Below are 19487 nucleotides of genomic sequence, written 5' to 3' on the forward strand. Positions count from 1 at the left end.
GAGGTAAGCCCCTCCCTCGAGGGCGCTCGGAGGACGCGGAGGCCCCTCGGCTGCCCGGGTCCCCCAGCCCCGTCCCCGCATTCACACCTCCTCGGCCTCATCTTCCCCCCCCCCAACCCCGGCCTCCCGCGGCCCTCTCGCAGGCCCGCAGCCTCTGGCTTCCAAGCTTCGGGGCGGCCTTCCGAGGTGACCCCCACCCCCGCAGCCCCGGCCGCTCCGCCCTCCTCCCCGGAGCTGCCTGCCTGGGACCCCACCCAGGCTCTAGGCACCGGGTGGCCCAGTGAGACGCCTCGCCAGCAGGTGCCTCCAAGGCCCCGCCCTTTCCCGAAGCTGGCCGCCCTCTCCGGGTCCCCACTCCCGCGCCCCGCCCCGCCCCTCGGCCCCACGCCCGGCTCCTCGGCCCCACGCCCCGCCCCGCCCCGCTCCGCCTCTTTCCGGCGCTCCGCCTCCCCGCGCCCGCCCCGCCCCCCGGCCGCACGCCCCGCCCCGGCTCGTCTCTTCCCCGCGCTCCGCCTGCCCCGTTCGGGCGGGGCTCCGGATTTAAATGTCGCGGCGGGCCTGGCGGCCGGAGGGGCAGGGCGGGCCTCTGTGTCGTGTCCTGGGTCCCGTAGGCGGCGGCGGCAGCGCGGAGCGGCGGGCAGTGGGGCCGGCGGGCGGCACCATGTCCCCGGGCAGCGGGGTGAAGAGCGAGTACATGAAGCGCTACCGGGAGCCGCGCTGGGACGAGTACGCGCCGTGCTACCGCGAGCTGCTGCACTACCGCCTGGGCCGCCGGCTGCTGGAGCAGGCGCACGCGCCCTGGCTTTGGGACGACTGGGGTCCGGCAGGAACCTCGGACGACTCGGGGTCGTCGGGGTCGTCGGGCGCTGGGAGCCCCGCGCCCCGGTGCGCCCCGGCCTCGTCGCCACCGCCCGCGGAGCCCACGGTGCGGGAGGCGCCGGAACGGCGGGCCCGCGGGTCCCCCGAGGAGCCGGTCGCGGAGGTCGTGAAGGCCGGGGACGCAGAGGCCGGGGACGCGGAGGCCCGGGACGCGGAGGCCGGGGACACGGAGGACACGTCTGTGCCAGGTACAGGGCTCGGAGTGGGGCTGGTCGGAGGACTGGATGTGTGCTTTTGGCATCTGAACTGTCCCGCTCTGGCCGTTTCTCGTAGCTCTCTGCTTTTCTGTTTTTTTTTTCTGGACGGAGAATTCGCCCCCTCCCCTGCCCCTCCCTAGGCAAAATAAAGAAGATGTCAACCCCTCCCCCCCCGCCCCGCCCCTTATTTCCCTGATCTGGTAGCTTGAGCCAGCGGTGAACTTAATTGAAGTGCCTTTGGCGAGGTCCGGGTCTCCGCGGGGACCGAGGTGGCCTTAGAGAGCCAATGAACACCCCCCCCCCCCATCTGTTTATTCCTGAGCGCCCATTTTTAAAAGAGAGGAGCCCAGCTTTCATCAGATTCTCAAAGGTGACCCCAAGAGGTTAAGAACCATGGAGCTAGGCTTTCTGTCTTGTGAATGGGGCTGTTGTTTTCTATATGAACTCCTGGACCTAGCCGCGCTGTCCCTGAGGATTATTTTGCATTTGTTTACGCACACTGTTGCGTAACTGGGCGGGTGACAGCGTGGGCCTGGCAAGTGCTGGGTCCCCTCCGCTTCTCCGGCACCCACTCATCAAAAGGCGCGCATCCTCAGGCTGTCGCGCGGTGTGCAGGGGCAGCAATGGCTGGAAAATGGCTCTTGGGTGCTACGCTGTTTCAGCTCTGGCCCTACACCTTCTTTCCTGTTAGAGGGCTGCAGAGCTGGGGACTCAGCACGTGACGCTGGGTGGATGCTCGCTGGTGCTAAGGACCAAGTTGAAAGCCCCGGTCGGATACAGTAAACAGTGGTTCCTTCCACCCTCTAACGTTGGCCAGACACCACCAGAGGGCCACTCGATTTTAAAGAGGCTCTAGTAGGAAAAATAACTAAAATTCACTTCCAGTCACTGATCTTAGAATATGTGTTTTCTCTTTCAGGGTTCAAAACAATTGTAAGAAGTAGGACCATAATTTTTATCTCAATTTTATGCATGAAGACATGGAGGCATAGGATAAATAGTGACTTTTGGTTTGTTTACCACACTGTAAGCGGTAATCAAACTCTTGTTAGACTCAGTGAGAGGCCTAGGAGGGGAGGACACTTGTCTGTGAGCCAGGCTACTTTGCTCTTGTCATATTGCCTTCAGCATGCATGGTGGAGCGCCCTCTCCATCCTCATGTTACCTGTGAATCCCCGCAGATTCCCCACTACCTCGCAGCTTCAGTGATGTATCAGTGCCAGAAGTTCAGATAACAGAAGGTACTGTGGGTAGGGGGACATGCCCTCCAGTGTGTTACTGTGGGGACTGATCTACCCCTGAGATGAAGAGATGAGCTTTATCAGACTGAATGGGCTTTTCTCTCCCTGACTCTTTTCCCGTCCATTGTTTGCAAAGAGCTAGCAATTATTTTCCTGCATGCAAAAAGACAGTTTTTAGCTAGCACTGTAGTGTGGATGGTGCCTGTGTTTGTCTGAGTTCATGATTGGTTTGGTTACCTTAGAGGCACTGAATCCTCTCAGCGGCTAAGGTCAGTTATTTCTTTTCTGCTAGTGTTTCTGGTTTAAGCATCTGGGTTAAGACAGCATGATCTCTGCTTTCAGGACCCCCACTCGGAGGGTCTTTTGCTTTGTTCTTGCCTGTCACGGTGCCTGCTGATGCCTGTGTGTCTGGTGCAATTGAAAGTCCTTATTTTTCTTTTTGTTGTTGATCCTCACCCGAGGATATTTTTTTCCATTGATTTTTAGAGAGAGAGTGGAAGAAAGGGAAGGAAGGAGGGAGGGAGGGAGGGAGGGAGGGAGGGAGGGAGAGAGAGAGAGAGAGAGAAACAGATGTGAGAGAGACATCAGTTGGTTGCCATTTGCATGCACCCCCACCGAGCTGGGGATCAAACCGGCACCCTAGATACATGCCCTTGATCTAGAATCTGTTTGAGGGCCGAGACTCTAAGCACTGAGCACACCAGCCAGGGCGAAAATCCTTGTTTTTAAGTGGATGGTTTTATATGCTCGAATGATGAGCACTCTTGAGTTTCTACAAAACATAAACATTTTATTCTTGCTTTTACTGAAGCCATATATACACATAGAATCATATAGTTCTCTATGGCATATTACAAAAGGTAGAGCAGCCCCCGTCACACACATGCCAGTTGCCTATTTCTTGGGTGACCACTTCCAACTCCTCTGGTTTTTCCTTAGGTGTTTATTTCTATTACTCCAAGTAACATTGCTTTCATTGATGTGTCTTGAGTTTTTTTACGTTTTAACATTATCACTTGGCTCTCTTTTTACCTCTGTCCTAACTCATGCACACGGCTCATCCCCACACCCTCTACATACAGGCATCATGGAGTTAGCTTCACAGTTCATGCCTACTGTATTGTACCGTGCAAATGTGGCTCAGAGCTGCCCTGCATTGTTTGCCACGATTCCCTGTTCTGTCTTTCACAATAACGCTGCACATCAGGTTCACTATCACTCTGGACATCTTAAGACACCCCTCCCAGGGCCCCTGACCTACTTCCATCCGGCCTGGTGGCTGCTCTTGGCACCAGCTGCCTGGTTGTACCTTGGGAGGGCCCTTGGCCACCACCCTGGGACTCCTTGGCTTCTTTCTTGGGTAGAAGCCTCTGCAGGTGGCTTTCACATCTTCTTCGTTCTTGGTTTAGCACCTCCTGGTGGAGCTTATCTTTCAAGAATTTTCTGAGAAAGGGCTTGTGGGAGATTAATTTTCTGAGACCTTGCATGTCAAAAGATAGCTTTATCCTACCCTTCCAATTCATCGAGTTTGTGGCTGGGCAGGGAATTCGAGGTTGGAAGTTACAGTCTCAAATTCTGGAGGCATCTCTGGATTGTGTTGCAACCTCTGATGTTGCTGTCATAGTTTCATGTCATTTAAATTCTTGATCTTTTGTAGATAACACTTTCCCGCCTTGGGTCTTCTCTTTGTCCTTGTGTTCTGAAAGTTTTCCTTGCTGTAGGTCTGTTTTCCTCCAGTGTGCTTGGTGGGATCTTGTAGCTGAACTAATGTTTTATAATTCTGGGAAGTTTTCTTGAATTCTTTTCTCTCTTTTTTGTTTCTTTCTGAACTCCTTGGGTGTTGGATGTCATGAGTTTATTCTTTAATTTTCTACCCCCACCCCTCACCCAGTTTCCATTTGTTGTTTCTTCTGTTTTTCTAGGTGATAATCTCAACCTTGTCTTCTAAATCCTCTATTACGGTTTTCATTTGTGGGCTGCTATTTATTGTTTTTTAGAAAACATTTTTTTTCTTTATTGATTTTAGAGAGAGAGGAAGGGAGAGAGTTAGAAACATCGATGAGAGAGAACATTGATTGGCTGCTCCCTGCATGCCCCACACTGGGGATTTGGCCCACAACCTGGGCATGTGCCTTGACTGGAACTCAAACCAGCAACCTCTTGGTGCATGGGTCGACACTTAACCACTGAGCCACACCAGCCGGGCTAATTATTTTTTTTTCTAAGGCTGCTATTTATTGTTTAAGAGCTCTTGAATTGTTTTCTGGGCCTTCCTTTTTTTCTTCCTGTCTTCCCTTCCCTCCCTCCTCCTTTCTTCATTTTAAAAAATAGAATTCTGTTCTTGATTCATGAATATAGTATCTTCTCTTATCTTGCTGAGAATATTACTAGAAGTTTTTTGTTCATGTTCTTCTTGTGTGTTTCTTCAGCTTAGTCAATGCTTCCCATCCTTCTCCCTACTTTTTTTTTTTCTTTGCTTGTAATTTTGTATTTCATGTTAGAGTATTTTCTCATGTCTGTTGATTGTTGGCTTCTCATTCTCCTTTAAGAGATGGGCACTAGCAAGCTGTTTGGAAGTTGCCTGGGTGGGGTGAGGGAGAAGGTGCTGTTAACTGGATCCTTCCCTCCCAAAGCCAGCATCTCTGAAGAATGGTCCAGACGGTCTCATTTCCTTTCTTCACATTCACATTTCTTTAAAAATCAAATTGTAGGTTAGTTTAAGTTAGCAAAGTTATACATATGCATGATTCTTGAAAACATGCTTAAAATAAAGTCTTCCTGACCTACTTCGCACCATGCCCCTTGCTCCCTGGGGTGCTTCCTCCAACTCTTTTTAGCTTTCCCTCAGCAACGGGCACCCTCTTCCCGCCTAGACTTGATTGTTGGCTTTTTTTTTAATTTTTTTAATTGACTTCTCATATGGAGATGATTTAGCTCAAGATCATCATTCTGCCATCCCACCCCAGACCCATTTTGTCCCTTGGTGTTAACAATAAGGCTACTTTTTAAGCACTCTCCTGGGTTTGAATTTCATGGCTGTGTAAGGATTATTTGCAGGGGAGCCATGCAGCCCATTGTGATTACATTCTCTTTGTTATTTATGTTGTCCCTGAAGTTAATTATTGCTTCATTCTTTGTTTGTTTATTATCGTATTTGTATATATTCCCCAATATATCACTAATTCAACCTGAGCTAGTCTGGTAGTACGTAAAACTTGTCATATGCTGGACACAGTAGGTTTTCTATTCATTTAATTTTTTTCTTGAAGACATGTTTTGGCACCCCGGATTCTCTCTTTTAATTTAGACTTTATGCTGTCCAGATCTGACCCAGCTGTCAAACTGGGGCTTCCCTGTTGGCTTCAGTGTCTCTCTCGCTGACCTCCTTAGTACATCTCAAGTCTTCCTTGGCATACCTGTCCCTCCTTGTAAGTCCTGGAAAATGTTGCATGAGAAGTAAAACTTTTGTGACCTTGCATGTCTGAAAATGCCTTTATTATATCCAGAGGTTAGATGGACATTTTGGCCAGGGTAGAGAATTCTAGACTAGAAATTACAGTGTTTGAAGGCATTTTTGTTTGTTTGTTTGTTTGTTTTTTTAGTGTTTTTTATTGATTTTTTTTACAGAGAGAGAAAGGGAGAGAGAGACAGAAACATTGATGTGAGAGAGAAACATCTATCGGCTGCCTCCTGTACGCCTCCCACAGGAGATCAAGTCCAAATCCCAGGCATGTTCTCTGACCGGAGATTGACCCGGGACCTCTCAGGGATGATGCTCAAGCCACTGAATCACACCAGCTGGGCAAAGGCATCAGTGTTATATTGAGTTCTAGTTTCTGGTTTTGCTGTTGAGAAGCGTCATTACATTCTGGCATCTATCTTGTGTATGTGATCTTTTTTTGGGGGAAAGTTTTAAGAGAGTCTTTTTATCTCAGGTATTCTAAAATTCTGTGTGTGTGTTTTTCATCGGGCCTTTTTAAATTTGGAAACAGTGGTGTTTTCTAGTGCTGTTTTAAATACATTTGTTCGCTGTATTTTTTCTTTCTGTAATTACTTTAATTAAATGGTGTGCTTCGGGGGTCAAGCCTTAACATTTTTATGTAAAATTTCTTGCTATCAGAATTTTTGGTTCTGTCTTGTGGGAGAACTCTCTTCAGTTTCATCTTCCAAACTTTTTATTGAAATTTTAAATTTTCCATTCGAGTTTTAAATTTCGAAGTGATGACTTTTTGTGTGTGCCAAGTGTTCTTTAAAAACTTTAAAAAATAGCATCCTATTCTTGAATTTCTTTTAATTCTGCCCCCCCCACTAAGCTATAAATATCTTTTGAGAGCTCTTACATGTTCCTGGCCTAGTCTTTTTCTGTGTATTTGGGGCTCTCTCTTATTAGAGGGAGCACGCAACCCTTTGCTCTTAGCCGGGCTGCTCGTATTCAGGGGTGCGGCTCTGCGGGAGCTCCGTGGATGGAGGTGCTTGTTGACTGTCTGTGGATGAGGACCCAGCTGTTCGTGGGGGGCTCTGAACATTCCTCTGTGTTCACTGAGCACCCCTCCAGTCTCCTGCCTGGGGAGGTGCTGTCAGCATTCTGGGAACAGAGCTGGGGAAAAGGGGGAAGGATCTCATTCTTTACCATGTAGTCCTGTTTTCAGGAAGGTGCCCCGTGTTTGTACGCCCCCTGGGTCTCCCTCTCCGGAGGAACCCACCTGCCTGCTGGGACGGGAGAGGAGGGACCACCTGTCACATGGACTAGAGGACAGTCTGTGCAGAAGTATCTATTGCTGCCTAACAGAACTACCCTGAACACTAGTGCCTTAAAACTGCAGTGCTGACTTCTTATTGCTCATGGTTTCTGTGGGTCAGAATTTGGCCCCGGCGCAAGGTTATGCCTTGTTTCTGCTCCATGCTGTCTGTGGCCTCAGCTGGAAGCCTCTAGGGTTGGGAACTGTCTGCCAGGACACTCACATGTGACATCTTCATGTGCCTTGCCCTCCAAGGGTAGCATCTCTGAGAGAACTGGGCACATGCTGTATCATCGATGCTTCATGACTTATCACAGGGGTGCGCTTAACATCTTTACCCCATTCTGTGCCTACAGAAGTCGTCCTGGGTTCAAGGGGAAGAAGCATTGATCCCAGATCTTAACAGAGGCACATTTCAGTTCCATTGTTGGGGATGTGGGCGGGACACTGATGGATGCTGCACCTTGGAAAAGGCAGCCCACTGCATGGCCTTCTGGGGAATCAGCTTCCAGTCCTTCCCGGGTTCAGCTTGTGTCCTGTGGGCCCTTCTCCGCAGGGAGGTAGGGTACATCCTATAAATTTTGTGACTTCACTTCTAACTCTGCAACTATTTTCTGTCTTCCAAAATTTTACTAATCCCTTTTGTCTGACGGCATCGCCTTCCTTGCTCTTGGCGGTAACACCTCTTCTCCTTCACTTTAGTGGGGTTTTGGGAGGAAGGGACTGCATGCTCATGTAGTCAGAATACATTTAACTGAATCCTCCCGTTTTCTCTATTTTCACTTATTTTTATTTTATATTTTTCTCTCTCTTTTTTTTTTAATCCTCACCCGAGGACATTTTTCCATTTTTTGTTCAGATAGAGTGGGAGGGAGAGAGAAGAAGAGAGAGAGAGAGAGACATTAACGTGAAAGGGACACATCGAGTGGCTGCCACCCGCATGACCAACCAGGGCCGGGGACAAACTGCAACCAAGGTACGTGCCTTTAGCGGGAACCAAACCCGGGTCTCTCTGGACCGCAGGCCAACGCTCTAACCGCTGAGCCAAACCGGCCAGGGCACTTCTTTCTCTCTTGATTAGTCTTGCCGAGGTTTGTGAATTCTTTTTTTAAAAAATTTTTTATTTATTAATTTGTTTTTGTTACAGGTGTTTCTCATTTTTCCCCCATTGACACCCTCCTCCCCTTCCTCCCCACCCCATCTCCAGCTCTGTTGTCTGTGTTCACTGGTTGTGCATACATGCATGTAAGTTCTGTGGTTTATCTCTTCCCCCATAAACCCCCCCTCCTCTGAGGCTTGTCAGCCTGTACCCCACCTCTGTGTCTCTGGTTTAATTATGTTCAGCAGTTTGTTTAGTTCATTATATTCCACAAATAAGTGAGATCATGTGATATTTGTCTTTCTCTGCTTGGCTTGTTTCACTTAGCATAATACTCTCCAGGTCCTTCCATGTCATCTCAAAGGATAAGAGGAGGTTTGTGAATTCTATATTAGTTTTTTTTCCAAACTAACTCTTGGCTATGTGGGTTTTCTTTATTATGTGTGTTATGTGCTGTTGAGTCTGCTCTGACTCCTAGTAACCCTATGAATGAGTGGCGTCCACAATGGCCTGTCCTCAGTAGCCCTGCTCAGCTCCTGTAGACTCATGCCTGTGGCTTCTTTTATGGAGTCAATCCAGTTCATATTTGGTCTTCTTTGTTTAATATATGTTTTTCTTAATTCATGACTTTTCCCCTTTACTCTGATTTTCTTTGAGCTTATTTTTCTGACTTTTTAAGATAGATGCTAATAATTGATTTTTTTGCCCTGCCTTTCTGTTTTGATATAGTGTTGATTTAAAGCTATAAATATCCCTCTGATTACAGCATTAGCTGTATCATGCAGGTTTTGTTATATAGTATTTTTAATGCATTTAAGAACATTTTCTAATTTTTTTTTTTTTTTAATCCTCACCCGAGGACATTTTTCCATTTTTTGTTCAGGTAGAGTGGGAGAGAGAGAGAGGAACAGAAAGAGGGAGAGAAACATCGATGTGAAAGGAACACATCGAGTGGCTGCCACCCGCACAACCGACCAGGGCCAGGGACAAACTGCAACCGAGGTATGCGCCCTTAGCGGGAACCGAACCCGGGTCTCTCAGGACTGCAGGCCGATGCTCTAACCGCTGAGCCAAACCGGCCAGGGCCATTTTCTAATTTTTATTATGAGTTTTAAAATACGGAAAAACATTTATAAAATTTAACTACGTATACTATACAAATAAGGAAACATATTTACCTTTTAGAAACAGACTAAATATCAAAAACCTCTACTGCAAACATCATGCTTAATGAGGACATTTTAAAAACATTTCTAATAAGATCAGGATTAAGAAAGGAATGCCCTCCATCACCACTACCTTTTAAAAAATAATTAATTAATTAATTAATTAATTAATTAATTAATTAATTTTGTGGTACGTGCCCCTAGCAGGAACTGAACCCGGGACTCTCTGGTCCACAGGCCAACGCTCAACCGCTGAGCCAAACTGGCCAGGGCATTTTTTTTTTTTTTTTTAATTTGAAACAATTGTGGTAAGAGATACGCAATACAATTTACTATTTGTAATCACTTTTAAGTGTACAGCTCTGTGGCATTGAGTGCATTCACATTTTTGTGCAACCATATGATTTGTTTTACACTATAGTTAGAGCATACATTCTATATGATTTCAGTTTTGTAAATGCACTAAGATTTGCTTTATGGCCTTGAATATGTAAATTTTTGTGAAGTGTTCATGCATGAAGAGATTTTCTGCAATTGTTGGCTGCAGTGCTCTATCTTCATTAGGTCAAATGTGTTAGTTCTATTGTTCACATATGTTAAAAAATCTGGCAGTTCCATAAAACCTTGTGCTGATGGACCTGGTCTTTATTTGCAACTGTCCAGCAAGGTAGCCACTAGCCACATGCACTCTGGCTGGTATAACTGAGAAACTGAATATTTTTATTTAACGTTAGTTAATTTAAACTTATATTTAACAGCTGCATGTGGTTAGTAGCTTTTGTATTGGAAAGAACAGTCCTAAATGAAAACTGAACTTATTTTTGTTTGAATGATCCATCTGTTACCATAACGGTGGTGAACATTGTTTTTGTTTGCCTGAAAATGTCTTTATTTTAAACTTCATTTTTTTGAATGGGATTTTGAAACATAAACCTATGTTGTACCAGGCACTATTTCAATCGTTTTATATGTATGAATGTTATAGTGATAGGTTCTGTGTCTTCTGTCTTTTCCATCCTTGTCTCCTGCTGCTGTTGCTATTTTTGAACCTGTCTCTTTTCTTTAAATACAGAGGGGTAAACAGTTATTTTATATTCTGTAAGTGATAATTCCATTATCTCAAGTCTGTGGCTCCTGCTGGTCCTTTCTGTTGTCTTCTCTGCTTGCAGTACACTCATAATGGTGTCTTTGAGAAATTATTTTTAGGAATAATTTGAGGCCTGTGGTCCCCAGAGAAGGTTTTAGTTTCTTGTGTTTCATGTACACTGGTTTGTTGTTGTTTTTTTGCTTTGTTTTTTTTTAATCCTCACCTGAGGATATTTTTCCATTTATCTTCAGATAGAGTGGGCAGGAGAGAGACTAACACCTATGGGAGAGACACACGTAGATGACTTTCTACGCGACCCCAGCCAGGGCTGGGGACTGAGTTGCAACCGAGGTACTTGCCCTTGACTGGAATTGAACCTGTGAATCTTTGGTCCTGGGGTTGATACTCTAACCACTGAGCCAAACCAGCCAGGTTGACACTATTAGTTTTTAATGTCACCCTTTTTAGTCGTCCGTGGTGGAAAGGTTGGTCCAGTAGCCCCCCTTTACCAGAATGGAGGTCTCCATTCTGTTCACTTTGCAGCCCTCTGTGATCTGTCCACACCCACACCCCCATCTGTCGCCATGAGACAGCCTGGCTGCCCAGTGCCGTCTGTCTTAGTCCTCATCCTACCAACTTCACATTGGTATTTGGCGCTGTCAGTTGTTCTCCTTTGCTGAACCTCTTTCCTCAGCTTCTGTCCTGGTTAGTTTTTGTACTTTTCCAGCTATTCTCTGTCTTCCGCTTGGGCTTGTCTTCTGCCTGCCTGCTCAGTGAGTAACGGTGTCCCCTGGCCCGACTCGCTTCTCTCCTCCGACAATGAATTTCTTCTGGGTGACCTGATCCATACCTGAGCCTCAGCTCCCACCTGCTCGCTCGCAGCCTTCTCTCCAATTCCACCTTCTTTCTTGAGCCCCTGATTAAGGGTCCAGCTGCTGCCTCCATTGTTGTTCCGAGAGCATCTCACACCCGAGGTGCCAAGCACCCCCTTGCTCAACCTTTGGCGGACTGTGTATCAGAGGATAGCATGACCGTCCACTCCAAACACTGTGGGAGCCAGCATCCTGTCTGCTCTCTGTTCACCTGTGGGTCTCACCAGCGTTGCTGGGCATCTGCCCTGGAGAGGCCTTGTTGAAAAGCAGCCTTGGTGCCGTCGCCCCACTGGTCTGATCAGTGTGTAGGTCCAGTTCCCAGGTGAGTCTGAGCATCTGCCAGGCGTGGCGAGCACTGCTCTGGCGGTTTCTCACCTCCCCCTGCCGTCCTGCTTCTGGTTGCCCGCTTGGACGCTGTCATTTCCCCCTAGCCGACCCTTCTGCCCCCCCCCCCCCTCACCTCCTGCACATTTGCAGCTGGAGGTCTCATTCCTAAATGCAGATACGGCCGTGTCACTTTTCAGCTTCAAATTCTTCATTTCCAGGGTAAAATAGAATCTTCTGAGTTTGAAATAGAAAGTCTTTATCTCCCCCTTGCTACCTGCTTCCCGCCTTCGTCCACAGACTCCGCGTCCCTGTCATTTTGAACCATTTCTATTTGTTCTTCTCTCTGTGCCTTTGAACAGGCCATTCCCTTTGCCTGGAATTCCCTCCCCGTTCTCTTCTGGCGGATCCAGCTCGTCCTCGACACTGACCCTCTTTACCTTCTCCAGGAGGCTCGCTGGGAGGTCTGGGCCAGACGCAGCGCAGAGGAAGGGAAGGAAGGGAAAGGAGTCAGCCAGGATGCTTGGGCTGTTTTTCCTCCTCCTCAGGATGATAAGTACAGGAGTCTTTGCCCCCGTCTCTCTCCCTTTGTCTTGGCCCTAATGGGCTCCTTTTCCCGCTTCCTAGCTCCAGGGAAGAGAAGGGAGACGGTGTGGACACAGCACTCAGAGGAACTTTTGAGCAGTGAGTGTGCGATGGAGTGGAAGGTGTCCTCCTGGGCCACCCAGACAGCTCGTGTGCTGGGCTTGAAGGTGCTGCACTGTGGTGCGGAGCCTCAGACACGGGTCAGGCGTGGGCGGTCTCTTTCTTAAGATATCTAGTGATGAAAGCAACAGTTTGGCCGAGTGGAGGTCGTTGCTGACGACAGAATGACAGGTGATTATCAAGGTGTGTCACACACTGCTCTGTGCCCGACAGCCCTGTGGGGCTCGCTGCACTCCGAAGGGGACAGACAGACAGGGAGTCAAGCTGGGAGTAAGGTGCAAGGGTGCCTTGACGGGTGAAGAGGTTCTGGAACAGCGACCTGTGAAGTCATCACTAGAGCCAGATCTGGAGCATCCAGGAAGGGGCGTCCTCACCACCAACCCCTGGGGCGGGACGTGGAGCCCTAGAGGCACAGGAGCTTTTATTTGAGTGGACGTTTAGACTGACAGGCCCACAGGCCCACAGAGGGTTTGCACACAGTGATACACCCTGGCCCTGGCCTGTTGCTCAGCGGTTAGCGCATTGGCCCACCGACTGAAGGGTCTCGGGTTTGACTCCCGGTCAAGGGCAGGTACCTGGGTTGCAGGTTCAGTCCCTGGGGTCGTGGGAGAGGCAACCATTGGATGTGTCTCTCTCCCATCAGTGTTCCCCTCCTTCCCTCCTTCCCGTCCACTCTATCTAAAAAAAAATATCCTCAGGTGAGGATTAAAAATAATAATAATGTAACCTTTACAAAAAACAAAGGGTTTATAAAAAGTAATGAAAGGCAAAATCAGAGAAGGTCGTTAAGGGAAGTAGTTACGTTTGGAGTGCTCACCGCAGGCGGGCAGCCCCTCCCCACTGGTGCCCGGCTCTGCTGCAGAGGTGAGGCCTGTGTGGACGGGGTCATGAGGCACTTGGGTGGCAGGTGGAGGGGAAGCGCCTTACGACGCGGCCCTCTCCAGCTCCCCCTGGGGATGCAGGGCTGTGCACCGGCGAGTAACTATGGAAACCACCCGACTGTGACCGGGCCTTGCAGATTGAGGTCACCAGCTCTCTCTTCCAAGGAGCGTGAAGGGCCCTACAGAACATTTTCCATGATTGTGGGACACCAGGAAGTAATGGAACTGGAGTTGAGAAACTTAAAAATGAATATTGTGCAGCTGCTGCGTGATTCTCACAGACCTTCCCTGAAGCCGGGCATTGAGACTGGATGGCTCTTGAGAGTTGGAAGAGAGCCATGAGGCTGCAGAGACTGCTTACTTTCAATACTTAACTGAGATGCTTAGTCTCAGAACAGGGGTGACAGTAGCTGCTTTGGAGTAGGCTTGGTTCAGCCTTGCTGTATTTGTTGTTGATTTAAAAATGGCATAGGCCGTTTGAGAATTATACTCGCTTGTTTCTGCTTCAGTGAAACTTGTGAATCAAACTCTAAGTGAAAATGTTACTGACTCAATTAAGCATAATGTATTCTTCAAGCCAAATATGATTGGAGTTCTGTGTAAACCCAATTTTAAAGCATTTGTCTCTTTTCTTAAAAAGCATTGCCAGTGAAAGACATAGAAGAAAAGCCTGAACAAGAGATCAGAACAAAAGAGACGGACAGATTACCCCACGGCATCAAACCTCGACAACAACCCAGTGCCTTGTTCTCCAGAGGAAACAGGAAAGCAGTCAGAAGTCCTCAAAGATCATCAAGTAAAATAAAAGAAAAGAAGCATCCATTTGCCCTTTATGGGTGGGGAGAGAAACAGATGGATACAGGAAGCCAGAAAACGCACAACGTCTGTGCATCTGCTCCCATGCACGAGGTGTGTGTGTGTGTGTGTGTGTGTGCAGCCCGCTTCTCCACTTCGTGCACGAGGTGTGTGTGTGTGTGTGTGCAGCCCGCTTCTCCACTTCGTGCACGAGGTGTGTGTGTGTGTGTGTGTGCAGCCCGCTCTCCACTTCGTGCACGAGGTGTGTGTGTGTGTGTGTGTGTGTGTGTGTGCGCGTAGCCCACTTCTCTGCTTCTCCTTGGAGGATGGCTTGGGCCACGTTCCTGTCTTTGGGTATCACACTCTGTGGTCAGGGATGCTTTGGAGTCATGACAGATCTGAGGGGATGGTACTGTGCCAAGGCAAGTCCAGGACTGGGCATCTGATTAGCAAGCAGGAGGATTCTGGATGTTGGCTGCCTGGAGATGAGGGATCATGCCAGGAGTTTACAGGCACCTGCAGGGGTTTTACCAACACAGCCTGGTGAAGAAGTGGAGGAGCCTGGGCTCTCGAGCTCTTGGGGGCCAGGGGGTGTGGAGGAGGGGCACAGCAGGGGCTGGCAGCTGTCCACCCAGATTTGCCACGGGCATCTTGAGAGGTTTCCAGTCCCTGCAGCTTTGCTAACGTGTTCCTTGGCTCCTTAGTCACCCGTGGTCTGTTGGTTGCTCTCCCTGAAGCTCTTGCCACCTGCCGTGGACTCCCGTTTGCTCTTCGGATTAAACTCAGATGATGTGTTTTCCCTGCTCAGACACACTGGCGCCTCTTACTCTGACTGGGGCCTTGCTTGTCCCTGTTCGATGTCCTGAGTACATGTCAGTCGGGAGGGTCCTCATGTTAGAGTCACAAAACACTCATGTATGTCAGTGTTACTACTGTTGCTACAGCCTAAAGCAAAGAATGAATGAAAAGAAGCAGGAGGAGAAAGTGCAGACGGTTTGAATTCTGATTAAATACCATAATCACATTTTCACTGAGCAGCCTTCTAAACCCCAGCAGATGGTGTTATTTAGAGTGATATTTGAGACACAAAGCTGTGGTTTAACAAAAGCCCTGGCAAGTCCCTGGGTTAAGTTTAACAGGGCTTGTCTATAGTGTACAGTGTCTTGGGTGGTACAATCCCTTGAGATTTAAAAAAAATATGTATATTTATTATTGATTGTAGAGAGAGAGGAAGGGACGGAGGAGAGGGAAACATCAATCTGTTGCCCCCTGCATGCCCCCTACTGGGCATTGAGCCCGCTCCCTGGGCCTGTGCCCTGACTGGGAATCGAACCTGTGACCTCTCGGAGCATGAGGAGCTCAGCCAACTGAGCCACAGCGAGGTTTTTTTTGTGGGTTTGTTTTTTACTGTTCTTCTCTAAAAGGTATAAAGTCCTTTAACGGAATAAGTATCCATGCTTACTGCTAAGCAGATCCAATAATTTTCCAGAGCCAGTTTCTAGAGACACATGCAAATGAGTTGCTTACCATTTATATCTGAAGCCAGTGGGCGGTTTCAGGTGCTTGGTTTCTGTCACTGATCATGGGTGCACCGCAGACTCCAGGGGGATGGCTCTTCCGGAGAAACTTCTGCAGAAGAGCTGAGAACAGTGAGGGCCGGCTTGCCTCTGCCCTGCTTCCGGGGCCTGGGGTAGCCCCCTGCAGACATTCCTGCAGATTAGCTCAAAAGCCACGTAACGTTGTTCTGCCTTTGTTTTTGAACTGTCCTTAGATCCACGAGTCAGCACTACGAGCCAAGAGCAGGAGGCAGGTGGAGAAGAGGAGGCTGGCTGCTCAGCGGCAGCGGGCTCACTCGGTGGACGTGGAGAAGAGCAGGAGGGTCAGGCCTTCCTCCTCGGAGAGCCCGTGGGTGACGGAGTACATGCGATGCTACTCGGCCAGAGCGTAGAGGGGGAGCCGCTGCTCGGACAGCCCCCTTTAGGGAGCATCAATAAAAGACGAACAAACCAACGACACAGAAAACCATCAAAAGGAACTGGATGCAGGTTTAAGAAACCACCCGATCACGCGAGGTTTTTCTTAGGGAATTTCCGGAAGATGATTGTCTTTTGGGGAGTCCTGGTCACCGGCCTCAGCAGCAGGGTGACACGAAGCCATAGACATTTGAGTTTATGAAAATAATTCCCTAAATCTTTGATATTCTTGTAAGGGTTTTGTTTAAAGCATCTTAATCTTTTACGATATCAACACCAAATGCCTTTAAGTGGCTGTAGATGCTTAACATTCAGTATCTTTTCCAGAAATGTAGGCGGAGCCTATTACATCCAGTCCTCAGACACTTTCCAGTTCCATAGCCAGTAAGATCATTCCAGCAGAAGACTCATTTTTCCTTGTGTGCAGTTTTGTGAAAGAGTCTCCAGTCAGAAGCAAGTTTCAGCACTAACACAGATGCCGTGTGTAGTGAAACTAGAACTTTGGTAGTTTCTGAGCAATTGAACTTCATTGTATTCAGTTCAGCACTTCGTGTAGACTGATATTTAAGGAGTATCTAGGCTGGGCGCGGGTCCGCTTTTCTCTCTGAATCATCAACCAGGCACCGTTTAACTGTTTAATGGCTCAAATGCATTCCAGTGGGAAGAGCCTGTGCAGTTTGAGAGGGCTGCTGATGTCCCCTTGGAGTGAGAGGCGGGCGTGTCCCTTTGTTCTCAACTGTGAGATTGTTCCTCGAACACATCGCAAGGAGCCGGCCACTTGCTGCGGGCTCCCCCACGCCGACCTGCGTCTCTTCTGTCCAGCTGGCAGTGGCACTTAGACCTTCCCGAAACTTCGTGGAATAAAACGGAGGTTGTCTTGCTTGCCCTTTGGGGACGAGGGACTCTTAGTGAGATGCCCATTGGAGATGTGGCTTCCCCACCCTCTCTGCTTTTTCTTCCACAGAACTCGCTCATAGCAAAGCCTCGATATTGGGCACACTCAGGCTTCCGGCTGAAGTACACGCCTCGCCAGTAGGTCTCGTACAGAACCCAGTGCCAGAGGCTGGCTGGGTGTGGGAGCAGATGTAGGCGTGTGTGTGAATGAAGTGCTCCTTCTCTTAGTCCATTGGCTTTGGGGACAGCACACGTAGTTCTGGGAAACACGGGTTTCCATCCGGCGGAGATGGGGATCGACAGGAAGGATGGCTGCTGAATCCTGTGCCAGGGAGAGAGAGGCGTGGCCAGTGTGGCACCTGGAGGTGTGTGAAGGACAAGTTGGTGTCTGATGTGAGGGTGAGTGTTTCCTTGACATTTGTACTCTGGGTCTTTGAAGTATTGTGATCACGTTTTAGAACACACTTATGTTTTATTCCACATGAAATCTTCACATAATGTTAACTTACAACAGTGTTAAGCTTTGAAAACTCATCCTGAAGAATCATGAGCTTTTTTAAAAAAAAAACACCTTTTAACTATTTTGCGTCGTTTTAAGGTGAGTTATTTTACAGAGAGCGCTGTCCTACTCACTGAGATGTGTATTTAAGAAGAAGAAGGTCTGTGTGTTGTCCAGAACCACCTTGCTAGTAATCCTGGTGACTTAGACGGTTGCTTTTAAAGTCCTTCGACATGGCGAGTACCTTAGATCAGAACCACGTGCTGATCGTGAACACTGCCCTTCCAGACCTTCCTGCGCGGTCGGGCTTAGCCAGGCCGCTCCAGCGTCCACGTTGCATCTGACAATCGGAGGGAGGGGAGCCTGCGAGGTGGCACAGGCCCCGCACGGACGACTGCCTTAGACACCCAGCTTCCTCTAGACGGACAGCCAGGCCCGCTGCTTCGGGAAACCGACTCGTATTTCACGAGCTTGCTACTGAAAACTCCAGATGGACGTCTGGAACAACCTAGAAGGCACCGTTGGCCATTTCCACCCCCCTTTTTAAACACAGGACAAGTGAACCAGCTTTTTAAAGTACTTTCACCCTGCATGGACAGTGACTAAGTTGACGTGAATGAATTGTGAGTCCCTTCCTGTGTCTAAGTCCTTAGGTTAGGATTTCTTTTCTTTCTTTCTCTGTAGGGGTGAAAGTTCACTTTCGAGCCTATGACATTTTTTAAGTTGTAACAGTTTGATGGTTTAGAAACTAACGTGGTTGTAATCGTGTTCCCAATTCTTGGGACAAGTTGCAAGACAACGAGATCGTTTAAAATTACCTTTCATGTTGAAAAGTTGGAAACAGCTTGAGAATCCAGTGATATTTAAAATATGGAATAAAATGATTGCTACACAGGCTCTCTTTTCAAAATGTTGGTTTCGAGCTCTTAATTAAAACGATTTGCCAAGTGTCTGTGTTACTTTTATTAAGAGAAGAGACTACTGATTGACATTTGCACTCTGCTGGACCTAGGTGAATGAGAAGTAAACAGGAATTCTTTTTTATTATTATTTTCTAAACCTAAAAGACTGCTCTCACTTGGTACCTCTGGTTGTGGTCACCACCCCTCCCATAAAACTTCTAAGCACATAGAAACATTTCTAAGGTTTACTAAAGGTACATACAATAGGGTCTAGTTTGTCTTTTTTTTTTTTAATCCTCACCCGAGGATATTTTTCCATTTTTTGTACAGATAGAGTGGGAGGGAGAAAGAGGAAGGGAGAGAGAGAGAGAGAAACATTGACGTGAAGGGACACATCGAGTGGCTGCCACCCTCACGACCAACCAGGGCCGGGGACAAACTGCAACCAAGGTACATGCCCTTAGCGGGAACCGAACCCGGGTCTCTCCGGACCGAAGGCCGACGCTCTAACCGCTGAGCCAAACCGGCCAGGGCGGGTCTAGTTTGTCTTAATTGCTCATTTGTGGTAGGCACTTATTTATGCCACATTGCATGCAACAGCTTTGTAATCTTTATGCTAGGAAATCAGCTAACTAAATGACATGGAAGAACAGTGGGTTACTGGGAATCATAACATCCACAACAGAATACGGCACAATCTGAAGGTTTGAAAAAATCTCTTTGTATTCATTCCCCTCCTTTAAATTAAATATGCTGTTCTGGGCATTATCTTTATACATGGAATGTTACAGTTCTTGAGATTTAAAATGCTCAGAAGGAGTATTGGCAAAAGGAGTGAGGTGAAGCATATCTTAGAAATAACAACTTTTCTTGTTGACTGCTTTGATAAAAAATTGTTTAGTGGGTAATTTTACATTTCACTGGATTAGGTTTAAAATGGTGCTAATATTTAAAAAGCCGGATGCTGCATTGGTTCGGTATCAAACTGCTAACGCCTGACTCGTAGGGTCATTACTCTAGTGTCAGGAAGTGAACTATTTTAAACGTGGGCTTAAAGATGTGACCCGGTCATTACGAAATGTTTGCATGTGACATGGATTTTTGTACAATAGGAGGAGTTGGAGTTATTCAGTGTGAGATCATACTTACTACCGAGCTCTGTGCACGGGCTGTGTGGAGGCAGCTGGCCCAGATGTGTTCCCGCAAGCCCGTTGGTGTGAGGCGGGGAACCGCT

The 19487-nt window shown here is 48.0% G+C and overlaps 1 protein-coding gene across 2 annotated transcripts; it reads left to right on the plus strand.

Annotated features, from left to right (window-relative positions):
- The first annotated feature begins 628 nt into the window (after positions 1-628).
- On the plus strand, positions 629-18510 carry LOC118640698 (centriole, cilia and spindle associated protein). 2 transcript variants are annotated; one of them, XM_036277706.1, is made up of 4 exons: positions 629-982; positions 1022-1067; positions 13831-14099; positions 15757-18510. In XM_036277706.1, the coding sequence occupies exons 1-4, from the start codon at positions 662-664 to the stop codon at positions 15931-15933; spliced, it is 813 nt and encodes a 270-aa protein (XP_036133599.1). In that variant the 5' UTR covers positions 629-661; the 3' UTR covers positions 15934-18510. The 2 variants fall into 2 exon arrangements, with proteins under 2 accessions (XP_036133599.1, XP_036133598.1); XM_036277705.1 differs by having other exon boundaries at positions 662-1067.
- Positions 18511-19487: the final 977 nt, after the last annotated feature.

This window comes from Molossus molossus, unplaced genomic scaffold (genome assembly GCF_014108415.1).
Source record: "Molossus molossus isolate mMolMol1 unplaced genomic scaffold, mMolMol1.p scaffold_m16_p_23, whole genome shotgun sequence".
NCBI lineage: Eukaryota > Metazoa > Chordata > Mammalia > Chiroptera > Molossidae > Molossus > Molossus molossus.

Excerpts from the sequence above, each read along its gene's own strand:
- LOC118640698 (XM_036277705.1), top strand. The coding sequence starts at position 662 with ATGTCCCCGGGCAGCGGGGTGAAGAGCGAGTACATGAAGCGCTACCGG. Across the intron at positions 1,068-13,830 it reads GGAGGACACGTCTGTGCCAG|CATTGCCAGTGAAAGACATA; the intron begins GTACAGGGCTCG and ends TTTCTTAAAAAG. Across the intron at positions 14,100-15,756 it reads CATCTGCTCCCATGCACGAG|ATCCACGAGTCAGCACTACG; the intron begins GTGTGTGTGTGT and ends AACTGTCCTTAG.